The following is a 15,589-nucleotide window of genomic DNA, read 5'->3' as shown; positions in this document are numbered from 1 at the left end:
TAGCTGGAAAGGGGAAATACGAGGATTTAAACAGTGTGGCCACTGCTTTAAGGTGTCATGTGACAGGAAGTTGAAGATGAAGCAGGCTTCTGAACACTAATAGTCAGAACCAGCAAGGTGGGTGTGGTGTTTCCACAAAGCACTGGCATCCCAGGTATACAACCCCAACACCTCTCTGATCCCTAAGATTGATGACATCCCAGGTATCTTGACTCCCTGCCAGCAGGGACCTTCCTGACTTCCATGCAGCCCCACGATGAGGCTAGTCCTGTGCTCTGGACTGTGTGCAAGACACAGATTAGTTGGGTACCAGATCACCAGTCACCAGTAGCGAGGATGTCTGCTTCACAGAGCCCACGCGGTTTTGGGGTTAGATGTCCCTGTGTTGTTTTACAGCCCATGGTCTTTGTCACCCATCCTGACTTGAGGGGAAAGAGGATTTTTATCAGTTGTAGAAACTGATAAGATAACGTTGGGTAGCATGTGATAGTCACATTTCACATTGGTTCAATTGAAAGATAATAATTCATTTCTCAGTACCTGTTATTCTGTGGTAAGCACACCATGAAATGTTGATGTGTACCTACAGAAAAGACAATGTAAATGGAGGGATGCCTGGCTGGCTTAGGCAGTAGAGTACCTAACTCTTGAATGCTTGGCTGGAAGTCAAAACCCTATGTTGGGTGTAAGGGTTACTTCACACACAAAAAATTAAAAATAGAACTGGGCAACTCAGTCAGTTAAGCCTCTGAATTTGGCTACGTCATGATCTCATAGTGCATGAGTTTTATCCCCACATCGGGCTCTCTGCTGACAGTTCAGAGCCTGGAGCCTGCTTCAGATTCTGTGTCTCCCTCTCTCTCTCTCCCCTCCCTTGCTCATGTTCTGTCTCTCTCTGTCTCAAAAATAAAGAAAAACTTAAAAAAAATTTTTTAATAAAGAGTAAGATCCAGAAGGCACAGAGAACTCCCGTCAAAATCAACAAAAGCAGGCCCACACCAAGATATATTCGAATTAAATTTACAAAATATGGTGATAAAGAAAAACTCTTCAAAGCAGGAAGATATCTTTCACTTATCAGGTAGAACCATAAGGTTACCTGGTGATTCTTCAACAGAAACTTGGCAAGCCAGAAGGGAGTGGCATGATCTATTCCACGTGCTGACTGGGAAAAATAGGCAGCAGGGAATTCTCTACCCAGCAAGGCTGTCATTCAGAAGGGAAGGAGAGACCGAGTTTCCCAGACAAGCAAAATCTCAAGGAATTCCTCACCACTGAATTGGCCCTGCAGGAAATGTCAAAGGGGAATCTTTAAGTGCAAAGAAGACACCAAAAGTGACAGAAAAAGGATCAAGAAAGTTTCTAGAAACAATGACAAAACGAGTAATAAAATGGCAATAAATATATATCTATCAATAAACACCTGCAATAAAAATGTACTATACATTCCAATCAAAACGCATAGAGTCTCTGAATGGAATAAACCAACCAAACAAAAACAACAAAAAAATAAACCCCAGGCCCATCTATATGATGCCTACAAGAGACTCCATATAGACCTGAAGACACTTAAAGAAAGAAAGTGCGGGTGGTAGAGAAACCTTTCTCACGCAGATGAAGGTCAAAAGAAAGCCAGAGTAGCAATACTTAGGATGGACAAACCACGTATTTTGTTCTTGTGTGGCAATTATCCTGCTTTGGTACTAGGGTAATGCTGGCCTCCTAGGGTTATTTTCAGTGGGTTCCCTCTATTCTACTTTTAAGATTTTCATGAAGATTGTCCTAAATTTTGTTTTGTTTTTAATGTTTGTCAGAATTGGCCAATGAAGATAAGAGGTTGTGGGCTTTCCTATGCTGGGAGGTTTTTTATTCCAAATTCAACTTATTTTTTTGTGAGGGTCTAAGAAGATTTCCTATTTCTTGAGTTCAAGATTCTTTTCTCAAATTTGGTAACTTGTGCGTTGTTTAAAATTACATTTTTTTACAATTTTGCCTAACTTGTTAGTATATAATTGTTGATAGTGATTTGTTATCACACTATGTATTTCTGTGGTTATCTGTTGTGAGGTTTCTGTTCCATTTCTCCATTTGGTGTTTGAGTTGTCTCTCGTTTTTTCTTAGTTAATGTAGTTGAAGAATTTCCAATTTTGTTTGTTTTGAAAAACCTGGGCATTATTTTCCATGTTATTGTTTATTCTGCTCTCTTATTTCTAATTTTTAAGTTTTTAGTTTTATTTTTTCATTTATTTTGAGCGAGAGAGAGAGCACATGCAAGTGAGGCAAGGGCCAAAGTAAGAGAGACAGAATCTTAGTCTACTCACTGGGAGTGAAGCCCTACCTGGGACTTGATCCCACAACTCTGGGATCATGACCTGAGCTGAAATCAGGAGTCAGATGCTTAACAGACCGACCTACCCAGGTGTCCCAACTATTTAATGAATTTCTGATTTTTCCTTGGTATTTCCTTCTCCTCCTGCAGAGCTGAATGTGGGGCTTGAACTGGCTAACCACGAGTTTGTGAACTGAGCCAAATTCAATTGCTCAAACGACTGAGGGGCTCAGGCACCCCTGTTGTTGTTTTTAATATTTATTTGTTTTTGGAAAGAGAGAATCCCAGGCGGGCCCTGTATGGACAGCACAGAGCCCGAGAAGGGACTGGATGTCACAAACCATGAGATCATGAAAGGAGCCAAAATCAAGAGTCTGATGCTAACCTACTGAGTCACCCAGGCGCTCCTTAAAGGCAAAGACCTTTTTGTGTGTTTCATTCACATTGCAGAATTTGGGTTCCCGATTCTCCAGTTTACATTTGCACACACATTCATTGCCAAGTGATTGTGGGAAGGGTGCACTAGCTGAGGGAAATTTGAGAGAGCCACAACTGCTGGCCTATGAAGCAGACTCAAGCCAGAAATACTGAACTCAGACTATGTGCCTTAAAAGATCAGCAAAATAGTGCCAATCATTCTGGGTGACCTTGGGGAGAAACAGGCGTGCTTGCTATTGGGGGTGAAATTATCTACGTAGCTGTGGAAGGCAATTTGGTAATATCTAGCAAAATTATGTATACTTTTTCATCTCTTGGCTAACAGTTTTCCCTCAAATTTACCTACACAGTACTTGCAAACTTGCACAACAGTGACCTTCAAGTATTCACCACCCCTATGTAAAAGCCAAAGATTGGGAACAACCCAAAATCCTTTGGTAGAAAACCAATGAAGTGGAATAATGCCCAACTATAAGGAAGGAGGAAAATAATCTGCATTTATAATTGCATTTAAAAAAAAAACTTTTGGAGAGTAAGGAAAGAAAGGTTTGTATTTTGGTAGAGTATTAATAGGTGGATACATGGATAATTATACAGATAATAATTTTATAATCCTTTAAATGATAGGAGGGAGACTTTTCTATCATTTTAAGATTCTCATCCTTAGGATCTATTAAAAACTTGAAAGTCAGTGTAAATATTAGTGTCACCTAAGAAAATAGCTTATTCCAATAAAGCAACAACTAGTATTCTCCCCTTAGACCACAGTTCTCATTATATTGCAATTGTTGGCAGGTGTTCAAAAAATCCTGCCCAATGCCGTTACATTCAAAATGTGCCCAAAGCCATAGAAAACCACCATGAGGTGACCAGGATCCACTGGCTAGCTCTTACATGGAAATGAGATGCTGTTTGCCCACAGTCAACCTCATCTCAAATGAGCCCCTCCCCAGATGATGGAGGCTTGAGCCCCAGTATTGCCTCTGGTCCTGGCAACCAATGATTCTGCCATGACAGGCCTGCAAGGACCAAATGTGCAAGGCAGACCACCCGTTGTAAATAATCAAGCCCTCTTACCCTGTGGAGCTGTGCCAAATTCCGCTCCTGACACTCCAAATACGAGGAAATCTATCTATGTCTAGTTCTTCAAAATCAGAGGCACAGTTGTTGTAACAATGATTTCTTGGGGATGTGGAAAAGAGGAGAATGATCGTTCCCCCAAAATCTTGGGCAGGAGCTGCTTTCTGACCACAAGAGTACTGTACAATTCTCAAGGGTGTAAGGGAGGACATCAAAATTCCATTGTGGTACATGCCTGGGCTCTTGCTCTACTCTCCAAATGAACTTGAACAGTGTGCCAAAATGCACCTTTCTTTCCCCAGGTACCCAATATCTCTATGGTGTGTTAAAGACCCTAGATTGATAGGTAGGTAGGTAGCTAGTTCGGTAGGTAGACAGACAGACAGAATTCTTCATGATGGAGTCCTGGTGGGTTTTATCTTTTTGGAAATTCATAAGCATTCTTTGGTATCTACTTCTTGCCATATAATTATCGTGGGCTGGATTTATTATTTCTATGAGATCAGTTATACTGTGTCTGTCTTCACTTCTTCACTTGACTTTGGTTAGTCTTCTCTATCATTCTGGCTTCATTAGACATACATCTGTTGATTTTAGGGGGTTTTCTGAACAACTGTTTCTATTGTTGATTTTTCCAATTTTTGCTTTATTCTATAGTTTTCATTTCTGTTTTATGTTTCAATTGCCTTTCTTCTGCTAATTTTGAGCACATGGCACATAGGGTGATTTTCTTCATTTTCTGAGATACAAGAACGTGATTTGTACTACACCAAGAGATGCTACAGAATTCTCTACTAAGCTATGTTGTCAGTTCCTTGTGTGCAAGTTTATGTGTTCATGAAAGAAGCAAGTCCTGATGATTTCTTCTTAGCTGTCTTCCTGATATTCTGATTGATTTTAAGCTTCTATATTAGAAGTTGTCAGTCCTTCATCTGAGAGTAGTACCTTGGAATGATTTTACTTTTCTGTTATTTGATCTCAGTCAGGTATATTTTCACATGGTACCAAGACATTCCTGCTAAAGTCATGCATTGACGCTTCGTTCCTAAAAGGGTCATGAGTAGATATAAACACAGTTCCCTTGAGAATGTACACTTACTCACAGACTGGAACAAGGTTGGGGAGAGTGAAGACCAAAGGTATCTGGGGACTCCTTCCCAGAGAATGATGATGAATGTAATACATATGGGGAAGTCTTTTATCAAAGTGCCAACCTTATTATGCAGAGGAGTATCCCTAAGGGAGAGAATCATTATAAATATATTGAATGTGGGAAAATTCTTAACCAGTTTCCTAATGTTGTGATCATCAGAGGATTCATGTGGGAAGAAACCGTTGCAGATATAATCAACCTGGGAGCATGTTTAGTCATTCATCAAGATTCAGTACAGGTAAGACAACTGGTACAGCAGAGGAAAGTTATATAGGTAACGTATGTGGCAAAGCCTTTGACCACCAGCAACTGCATGCTGGACAGAAACCTACAAATGTGAAGAATGTGGCAAGACCTTTAAATTGTCTCAACCCTTATTCAACATAAATTAACTCATACTGTATAGAAACCTTACCAATGTAAGGAGTGTGGCCATGTCTTTAACCAGTTCTCCACCCTTACAGGACATCAAAGAATTCATACTGGAGAGAAAACTTACCAAGAAAAAGAAAGTGGCAAGTCCTTTATCTGGCTCTCCTCCCTTTCAGGACATCAAAGAATTCATACTGTAGAGAAACCTTACAAACGTCAACAATATGGTAAGACCTTTCGGCATCATTCACAAATTTCTGAACATCACACGGTTCATGCTGAGGAGAAACCTTACCAATGCAAAGAATGTGGCAAGGCCTTTAACTGGCGCACAGCCCTTAGGAGACATCACAGAATCCATACGGGAGAGAAAACTTACCAATGTAAAAAATGTGGCAAGGCCTTTGTAAACTTCTCAAACTTGACACAACATCGCAGAATTCATACTGGAGTGAAACCTTACCAATGCCAAGAATCTGGCAAGGCCTATACGCGACAGTCAAGCCTTACCAAACATCACAGAATTTATACTGGAGTGAAACATTACCAATGTAAAGAATGTGGCAAGGCTTTTGGGTCCTTCTCAAACTTGAAACATCGCAGAATTCATACTGGACTCAAACCTTACAAATGTCAAGAATGTGCTAAATCTCTTATCTGGCACTCAGTCCTCAAGACACATGACAGAGTTAATAGTGGAGAGAAACCTTACCAATGTAAAGAATGTGGCAAGGCCTTTAGCTGGCTCTCAGCCCTTAAAGTACATCACAGAAGTCATACTGGAGGGAAACATTACCAATGTAAAGAATGTGGTAAAGCCTTTTACTGGCACTCAGCCATTATGTTACATCAGAGAATTCACAGTGGAGAGAAACCTTACCAATGTAAAGAATGTGGCAAGGCCTTTAACCAGAAATCAAACTTTAAACGACATAAAGTAATTCATACTGGAGTGAAACCTTACCAATGTAAAGAATGTGGCAAGGCCTTTACCTGGTCATCAGTCCTTAAGATACATCACAGAATTCATAGTGGAGTAAAACCTTACCAATGTAATGAATGTGGCAAGGCCTTTTACTGCCCATCACATCTTGATGTACATCACAGAGTCCATACTGGAGAGAAACCTTACAAATGTAATGAATGTGGCAAGACCTTTAACCAGAAATCATACCTTAAACAACATAAAGTAATTCATACTGGGCAGAAACCTTACCAATGTAAAGAATGTGGCAAAACCTTTAACTGGCAATCAGCCCTTAAGGCACATCACAGAATTCATAGTGGAGAGAAACCTTACCAATGTAAAGAATGTGGCATCGCCTTTAGCTGGCTCTCAGCCCTTACAGAACATCACAGAATTCATACCGGAGTGAACTCTTACCAATGCAAAGAATGTGGCAAGGTCTATACGCGATATTCAAACCTTAGCAAACATCATAGAATTCATACTGGAGTGAAACCTTACCAATGTAAAGATTGTGGCAAAGCCTTTAACTGGCAATCGGCCCTGAAGGCACATCACAGAATTCACAGTGGAGAGAAACCTTACCAATGCAGTGAATGTGGCAAGGCTTTCATCCGGCCCTCAGCCCTTACAGTACATCACAGAATTCATACTGGAGTGAAACCTTACCAATGTAAGGAATGTGGCAAAGCCTTTAACTGGCAATCGGCCCTGAAGGCACATCACAGAATTCACAGTGGAGAGAAACCTTACCAATGCAAAGAATGTGGCAAGGCCTTCATCCGGCCCTCAGCCCTTACAGATCATCACAGAATTCATACTGGAGTGAAACCTTACCAATGCAAAGAATGTGGCAAGGCATATCCGCGACAGTCAAGCCTTACCAAACATCACAGAATTCATGCTGAAGACTGACTTTACCAATGTAATGAATGTGGAAAGGCCTTTTCCCCCACGAGGCACATCTTAATGTACATCACAGAATCCATCTTGGAGAGAAAGGTTACCAATGTCAAGACTGTGGGAAGACCTTCTCCCACCAGGCACATCTTAATGAACATCACAGAATCCATAACAGAGAGAAACCTTACCAATGTAAAGGATGTGGGAAAACCTTTCTTCACTGTTCATCCTTGACTTATTAACATAGTATTCATACTAGAGCAAATCTTCCAAATGTTAAGACTGTGACAGAATTTCTAAGGATTCCTCAACTCTTATTCCACATCAGATAATTCATACTGAAGAGTAATGATACCCATTGATACCCATTGGAAATTGTTAAGATAGTAAAGCAATGCTTTACAAGTAAACCCTGATTCTTCGTCAGAGAACATATACTGGAGATGATCTTACCAATAAAAAGAATTTGGCAAGCCTTTTAATCAGTACTCAAGTCTCATCCAACATCACAGAACTCATACTGCAGAGAAAACTTACAAAGAATGTGGTAAAAAACGTTTCAGACTGCTCAAGCCTTACTCATTACCATAGTTCCTGTTGCACAGAGACATTACAAATGTAATGAATGTGGCAAACCTCTAGCTGGATCTCACAACTGCCTCAATATCACAGTTATGATACAAGAGCAAAACTATAAAATGTAAAGGGAGTGGCCATACCTTTAACTGGAATTCAATCATGACTCAGTATCCCCAAATGCCTACTTGGGGATAATGTATGAAGAAGGAAAGACCTTTTTAAATATACACTTCAGAAAACAAAACCATACAGAGAGGAAAGTAACCTGAAAGATATATATATAGTCATCTAATTACCTGAACGACAACGTCACAGAATTCACAGTAGAAAGAAGTACATTGGCCACTCTGTTCAGACATTATCTCCATAAAAATACTTAACCATATGGGATAAAACAAAGTTGAACACTTAGATAACGAATATGCGGGTATGCCGGAAAATAGAGAAGGGGGTGGTGTTTTGCATAGGAATAAGTAATTTCAATATGGTTTTGTTTTACCTTGGCCCTCTTTAAGATGTTGACTAGCAAGTAATAATTATTTGTGCCCTCAAATCACTTCAGACAATTCACTGATTCCCAGTGGGTGTTGAAAGTATGTGGCTGATTCTTCCTGCATCAAAGATATCAGATGCCCTTCCCTCTTAGGTGGGACTCCTGCATACCTGATCTTCCATGGAAGATGAAGGACAATATGATGTAGAATCTATGAACAAACTTAAATGGAGGTGTCATTTATGTTTCTAACACTGATGTAAGTTATTATGAAATGGGTTTTCAGAACATCATTCTTGAACATTTATTAAAACTAAAAATGTTTCTGAATGTTACAAATAAAATGTTTTACTTATTGGTTTTGTGCAGTCCAGGCACATACTGAGACAACTTCTTAACAGATATAGTTAAAAGTAGAGAATACCAGTTGATGTGGTTGAAAGGAAGAAACCTTCACAGATATCAGAAAGAGAGTAACTAACTCTTCCCTGACATGGCATAGGATTGTACACTGACATTGTTTAAGAATTACCTTAGGTCTCAAAGTGTTCTGGTATGCAAGATTAAGGTGTTAACAAAATAGATTTTAAAAAGATGTCTCCTTAAAGCCTCTTGGTAACCACAAAGCAAAACCTGTAGTAGATACACAAAACCCAAATCGAAAGGAATCAAAGTACACCACTTTAGAAAATCAACAAATCACAAAGAAAAAGACCAAATGGATAAGAAAGGGGCAAGTAATTCTACAAGAGCTAAAAACATGGGAAACAATGACAAGAGTAACTCCATCCATACCTGTGTCAATACTTACTTTAAATATAAAGGGACTAAATTCTCCAACCAAAAGATACATTGGCTGAAGGGAAAGAAGTACACAAACAAAGGATATGTACTGCCTTCAAGAGACTCACTTCAGCTGTAGGAACACACTCAGGCTGAAAGCGCAGGTGTGGAAAAGATCTTCAATGCCAGTGGAAAACAAAAGAATGTGGAGTAGCCATGCTTACATCAGACAAAACAGACTTTAAGCCCAAGACTGTAAGAAGTCACAGTGCATGTCCTTACAAAATAGAGGGGTCACCTCATGCAGCGTTTTTAGTTATGTGGTGTTTGGCAGAATGACAATAAGGTGTTCACCCATTTTTTGGGAAGGACACCAAGAGTGTTCGTGTAACTCATGTAGTGTTTAACAATTTAAAAACCAACACATTTTTCCATTAATGTTGGTGGTGTTTGTGCAGGTATCTGAATTGTAGCTTGTGTAATGTTTATGAACATCTGTATCTTAGGAGTCTCCTAAATGGCTAGTTGATATTCAAAGACCTATTCCTGTGATTTGAGGGTTGGGGGGAAAAAAAGAACTCTGAATGACACTTTGAGAAACACCTATTGCTTCCAGGTTTTGATGAGTGTGGAAAAACAACTGTTGCAATGAAAATGTGGGTACTGTACTGTAACAAGTGACCAATGGTTTCTGAAAACCAACTTGTAGAGGCTAATAAATCTTTCCCACAGTATTCCATTTGCTAACCTCTTGCTGTAAGAACACTGCATTTTTTTCATCTCACATGTCATTTACTTTACATTGTTATCTCATGTTTTAAGCCCCCAAATAAGTTATTGGTCCTTTCAGGCAGGTTACCAGAATACCTCTCTGTAAAATTCCTAATATTCAATTCTGAGGACTCTTCTTTGTATGAAATTGCCAATCATCACTTTTTATGGATCACCTTTGCAATACTTGTGCTGGTGGATTTATTTCATGTTGGGTTCTTTCTGAAATGATAGATGAAAACCTTACATTCTACTTGGCTCACACTTTGTAGACCTCCGTACCTGTTACTAAAGGTTTTATACATTATATATGTATTCACCAAATAGAAAACATGAATCCTTTCATGTTGGAGAAAGGTAGCTAATGCATGCATTTAGATTTTGTCCGTGTTACCTTAAAGCGATAGATTTGTATATCCATGTAGTGTCTGCATTGACAAGACATTTAATTGTGTTTATTGCTTTTTACTCCTTGAGCTACTTAATAATCTTTTTGTGCATCCGATTATTGTGTTGATGTGGCCAACTTTTGGTACATTAGAGTTATTTATTTTTAAAATCTTGTTTTGTTTGTTAAATATATATATATATATATACATATATATGTATATATATATATCTTTTATAGTTTTTTTAAAGAAATATAACCAGCTTTCCCTAAAAAAAGAATAAATAGAGGGGTGCCTGGTGGCTTAGTGAGGTAAGCTGCTGACTTCGGCTCAGGTCATGATCTCGCGGTCTGAGTTCAAGCCCTACATTGGGTTCTGTGCTGACAGATCACAGCCTGAAGCCTGCTGCAGATTCTGTGTCTCCCTCTCTCTCAACCCCTCCCCCATTCAAGCTCTGTCTCTCTTGCTCTCAAAAATAAATAAACATAATTTTTTTTAAAAGAACTAATAGAAAATAAAAGAATCAATTCAACACAAAGATAGAACTTCGGTAAATATTTGTCCATCCCACACAAAAGCACCTAAATATAAAGCAACTATTAACAGACAAGAATAGAGAAAAAGACAAGATATATTAGCAGGGGACTTCAATTGTGCACGTTCCCATAATAAGTAGAGTATCCAGACAGAAAATCAATTAATATCAGACTTCAATGCCATTAAGTAGGTGTATTACAACATTCCATCCAACATTTGCAGGAAACACATTCTTCTCATGTACATATGGAACATTGTCTAATATATGTTACATGTTGGGTCACAAAATCATAATAAATTTAAGATTGAAATCCTATGAAGCAGGGTGCCTGGGTGGCTCAAAAGTGTCCAACTCTTGACTTTGGTCAGGTCACAATCTCACAGTTCTTGGGTTTAAGCCCCCCATCAGACTCCACAATCACAGGGTGGAGCCTGCTTGGGATTCTCTCTCACTCCCTCCTTCCATCCCTCCCCTCCTCATATGCTCACTCTGGTGCTCTTTATCTCCAAAGGAACAAACTTAAAAGAAAAAATCAGGAAGTATCTCTTTCAAACACAATGCCATAAAACCAAAAGCCAATTAGAAGTACAAAACAAAATAAAAATCTCAAGTGTGTGAAAACTCAAAAAAAGCACAACACTCCTAAAAGCCAAGACTTGAAAAACATTTGTGGCCCCTGTCAGAAAAGTAGATAATGTGGTATGTATATAAGGTATATGCTAGCTTTAATTCACAATACTGTATTGCCTATTTGAAAGATGCTAAACGGAGTAGCTTTCTTGGATTTCTTATCACACCCAAGAAATTTCTAACTGTGAGGTGATGGATGTTAACTAGGTTTATTGTAAATACTTTGCAATATATACATGTATCAAATCCTTAAGTGACACATTATATTAGACTAAGGTGTACAACTTCTCTCTGAATAAAAGTAGAAAAAAAAAACGTAAATAAGCAGACTAGTGGTTGTGCATACATAAAGATAAGGGAATGAATGTGGTGACCCAGAAGATATTTTCCTCATGAAACCTTGATTTTTAACCTCACAAGACCCTGAACAGAAAGCAAAGCCATGTCCACTGAAATTCACACTTAACAACAACACAATTGTGTTAACATTCGCTCATAAAATCATGATGACTGGTTATGGTAGTGATAGAAAACAACTACCTTAGGCATATCATGAATTATAATAGGAAAATTATAAAGTATACGCTTATAAAATATTTAAATAAAAAGTAACATTAATTCCTGTCAATCAAAAATAGCTAGACCTTCGGAGATAACTATTTTTCAAGTAGAGGTGGATATTCCCTCTTAGGCAAATTCAGAGTGTATGTGAAATTGCCCTTGAAATTGAGCAACACACAGGCACTAAAGTATCTTGTGCTTGGTTCAATGTTTCTATAAATATTGTCACATCAAACTTATTCTCAAATTGCTTTTCTTAATGCTACATGAGGGTGGTATTTTCACACCAGTAAAAATTGATTTCACAAAAACCAAAACGCATCAAATACCACGGTAATTATAAACAAAACGTCCTTGTTCCAACAGTTTCTTGTTTATACGCTTACATAGTTGAATGTGTCTGTCTCTTCCTATCACACACATCATGAAATGTGATCTTTGAGGTGAAAACATGTGACTTAACTGGGTGGTTATGGAGATTGTTGCATCATCATGACTGCACTCTTATACTGAATGGACTATTTCTAAATGTCCCTTGCTAATGGATTTAAAACGAACACCACATAATATCCTACCAACCATGTTTCCACAGTTAAGTGAAATAGGGAAGCCATAGCCTGCGGTGGTTCTAATGCCACCAAAGCCTCTGTAGGGAAACCTTGACGTAATTCGCAGTCACTGCACTGGAGAGGACAAAAATTAACTTAAGAACAAGCAATTACAGTCAACTAGGCTTTCCAAAAATCAAGGAAATGCTTAAGGTGTATGCAATAAAACACTCTCCTTCCTTTGCTTCCACCTACTCTGTAAAACCCTTATCACTACCTCCTACAAGTGGACATGCTCAGTCATCTGAATAGATCAATTAAACGGTCAAATTAACCCTTGAAAATGTGAATGTACATCAGTTCATCATTTACCACCACACAGTATCACCTTCCATTTTGCCCACTTGCATTGTGGACCTAAGAGTCAGTGTGACCTCTTTCCCTGCCCCTCGCTGCTCACTCTTGCATGTGCACCTTAGACCTCAATAAAACTCTGCCCGCACTTGCCCAGACTTCACTCTTGGTAATGGCTCCCCACCGCGCCTGCGCAGACAGGTTGCCACCAAGTGCGGCACATGCGCACAGGGGACTTGTAGCACAGACCTCCCCTCTTGGGACTAAACCTGTAGTCACCGGCTTCTCCTTTCACCTGCCCAGGGCTCCCCAGCACCAGCCTTGCATCTTGGCTCAACCAGACCCATCAATCCCACCTCCAGTGGCCCTTCTGACACACCACCCCCAGCCCCATTCCTGATCCATACTTTGGGCCTAACACTGGGCACAGAGCTCAGCTACCCCTGAATTTGCACTGGGAAGAGACCCTCTGCCTAAATGCAGCTTGCAAAGCCCAACAGAGAACTTTCCCTTCAGATTCTGTCAAAGATGACCTGTTGGGCCCTGATATTGCCCTCCATGCCTCCACAGTCAGTCCCTGATCCTCCTTTCAAAGAACAGCTCAGAGGACAGAGTTTCCGGCAGCTCCACCTACTGGGTGGCCTAAGTTGATGCTCAAAATTTCTTGAGGCTCAGACTCAGATAGAGGAGAGTCAAGCACTTACAACTTGGTGAATCCTTTTCACCTATCTGGTTAAAACAGTGCTTCCAAGGTAACCCAAAGCATCCCCTCTTCCATTCCTGGGACATCCTTTGAAAGTCCACATTTAGAATTAACCAAACACTGGGCACCTGGGGGCGCCTGGGAGGCTCAGCTCACATGGTTAAGCCGCTGACTTCTGCTTAGGTCTTGATTTCACATTTGGTGGGTTGGAGACCCACTTTGGGCTCTGCTGACAGAACCTGGAGCCTGCTGCAGATTTTGTGTCTCCTCTCACTGCCCCTGCCCCTCCTCCCCCACTCTCAGTCTCTCTCTCTCTCTCTGTCTCTTTCTCTCTCAAAAATAAATAAACATTAAAAGAATTCTTTAATAAAACTAACCAAATAGGTAAGGAAAATTACTGGCCTATTAAATATCCCTCTAATCCACCCTTCTTTTCTGTTTCCCAATCTTTTCTCTATATTTGTGCCATTAAATCCAACATTGTTTCAAGATTACTGATGATGCAAAAGAAGAGAAGCCATCTCTAAACCCAGGAAGGCTCACCGAGCATCCAAAACCCACCTGGAACAAAGGAATGTGCAGTACCCAATTCCCAAGGTTTTAGAAAGATTAACCCACGTAATATATGTCTAATTCCCTGCACAGTATCTTGGACAGACTGCATCCTCCTATACCTAGACCATGGAAAAGATGCTCAGTAGACATTCGAGAATGAGTACCTATTATGTACCCCAAACAGCCTTGCTCAGACATCCCTGCCTTATCTAGTCCCTTTCCAACTTGCAGGGGATGAGCAGAAAAGGCCATCTTTCCAGAAGCTGTTAATCTTCACACTGGCAACAGCAGTGTTTATGTTGAGATAAGATGGTTGGGTGTAAGGGGCTCGGGTGTGCTCTTCTGCTTTCTCTAGCTTAGTGCTACTGGAAATGTAGTCTTGGGTTACCAACCTCAATGGCTGTTAAAAGTACAAACTAATGACCTTCGTCTAGTCCTAGGGAGTCATGATATCTGAGTGTGGGGCCCTGGAATCTTTTTTAATGGTAACCTGAAGTGATTGGTATATACATGAAATTTTGACAAGCAACGTTTAGAAAAGTTCTCAGCTTTGCCTTCCCGTTGGGATACCCTGTGTAGTTTTTTGCACTACCATCTCCAGCGTCCCAACCCCAAAGATTTTGGCACTTAGTTCTTGATGGGGCCTAGCGTCAATTAGATATTAATGAAGTGGCCCAACGTATTCCATTGTGAGGCCAATGTGAACACTGAGGCTCCCAGGTACTTTTTTTTTTTAATGTTTATTTAAGAGAGAGATAGAGCAAGCAAGTGAGCCAGGGAGGGGCAGAGAGAGAGAGGGAGACAGAACCTGAAGCAGGCTGCAGGCTCTGAGCTGTCAGCAGAGAGTCCAAAGCAAGGCTCGAACCCACAAACCATGAGGTCATGACCTGAGCCGAAGTTGGACGCTTGACTGACTGAGCCACCCAAGCACCAAGCTCCCAGGTAGATTTCTGAGGATGGGGGACAGGGTCTGGTCAATAGGGAAACCTCTATGGGGAAAGCTGCTCTATATACTATTTGACATGGGAGATTCAATTTACCCAGACATTCCTGATGTACCAGTATTTGTGCATGTCTGCAACAGACAAGGGTACCCAAAAGTGGGAGAGGAATAAATCACATTGGGGCCTCCACTTAGAAACTGCCTATGTGTAGAGATTTTCACCTGCCACCCAAAAGCAACGGAATAGCCTTCAGATCACACAGACCCTCACTGGCCATGGAGAGGCATTTGGGTTTCACTGTGAATGCCATGGAAGACATTGGCACAGAAGGGAATTCTTTAGAGGATGTAGGAACATGACAAGAGGGAGACAGGATAGGTCCCTCTGTGACCACCTCTGTTCACCAGAGAAATAAACACACCACAGAAGTAAACCTAGGTTTCCAGAATCAGTCCACTGAAGCAGAGCTTTCAAAACCACAGTTTAAGGTCAAGTTTTC

The 15,589-nt window shown here is 40.2% G+C and overlaps 1 protein-coding gene across 2 annotated transcripts in view; it reads left to right on the top strand.

Moving 5' to 3' along the window:
- The window catches only part of LOC109260581 (zinc finger protein 420-like), an 89,745-nt gene extending 81,653 nt beyond the window's left edge, over nt 1-8,092 (top strand). For both annotated transcript variants that reach the window (XM_053905827.1, XM_053905826.1), the window contains one exon: nt 5,465-8,092. In XM_053905827.1, coding sequence (XP_053761802.1) covers nt 5,465-7,254 — 1,790 coding nt within the window. In that variant the 3' untranslated portion in view covers nt 7,255-8,092. The remainder of the gene's footprint in view (nt 1-5,464) is intronic.
- The last annotated feature ends 7,497 nt before the right edge of the window (nt 8,093-15,589 follow it).

Source organism: Panthera pardus, unplaced genomic scaffold (genome assembly GCF_024362965.1).
Source record: "Panthera pardus isolate Hobbes unplaced genomic scaffold, ASM2436296v1 HiC_scaffold_18, whole genome shotgun sequence".
Lineage (NCBI taxonomy): Eukaryota > Metazoa > Chordata > Mammalia > Carnivora > Felidae > Panthera > Panthera pardus.
The sequence above is the reverse complement of the archived record's forward strand: the minus strand, read 5'-3'. Positions and strand labels throughout refer to the sequence as shown.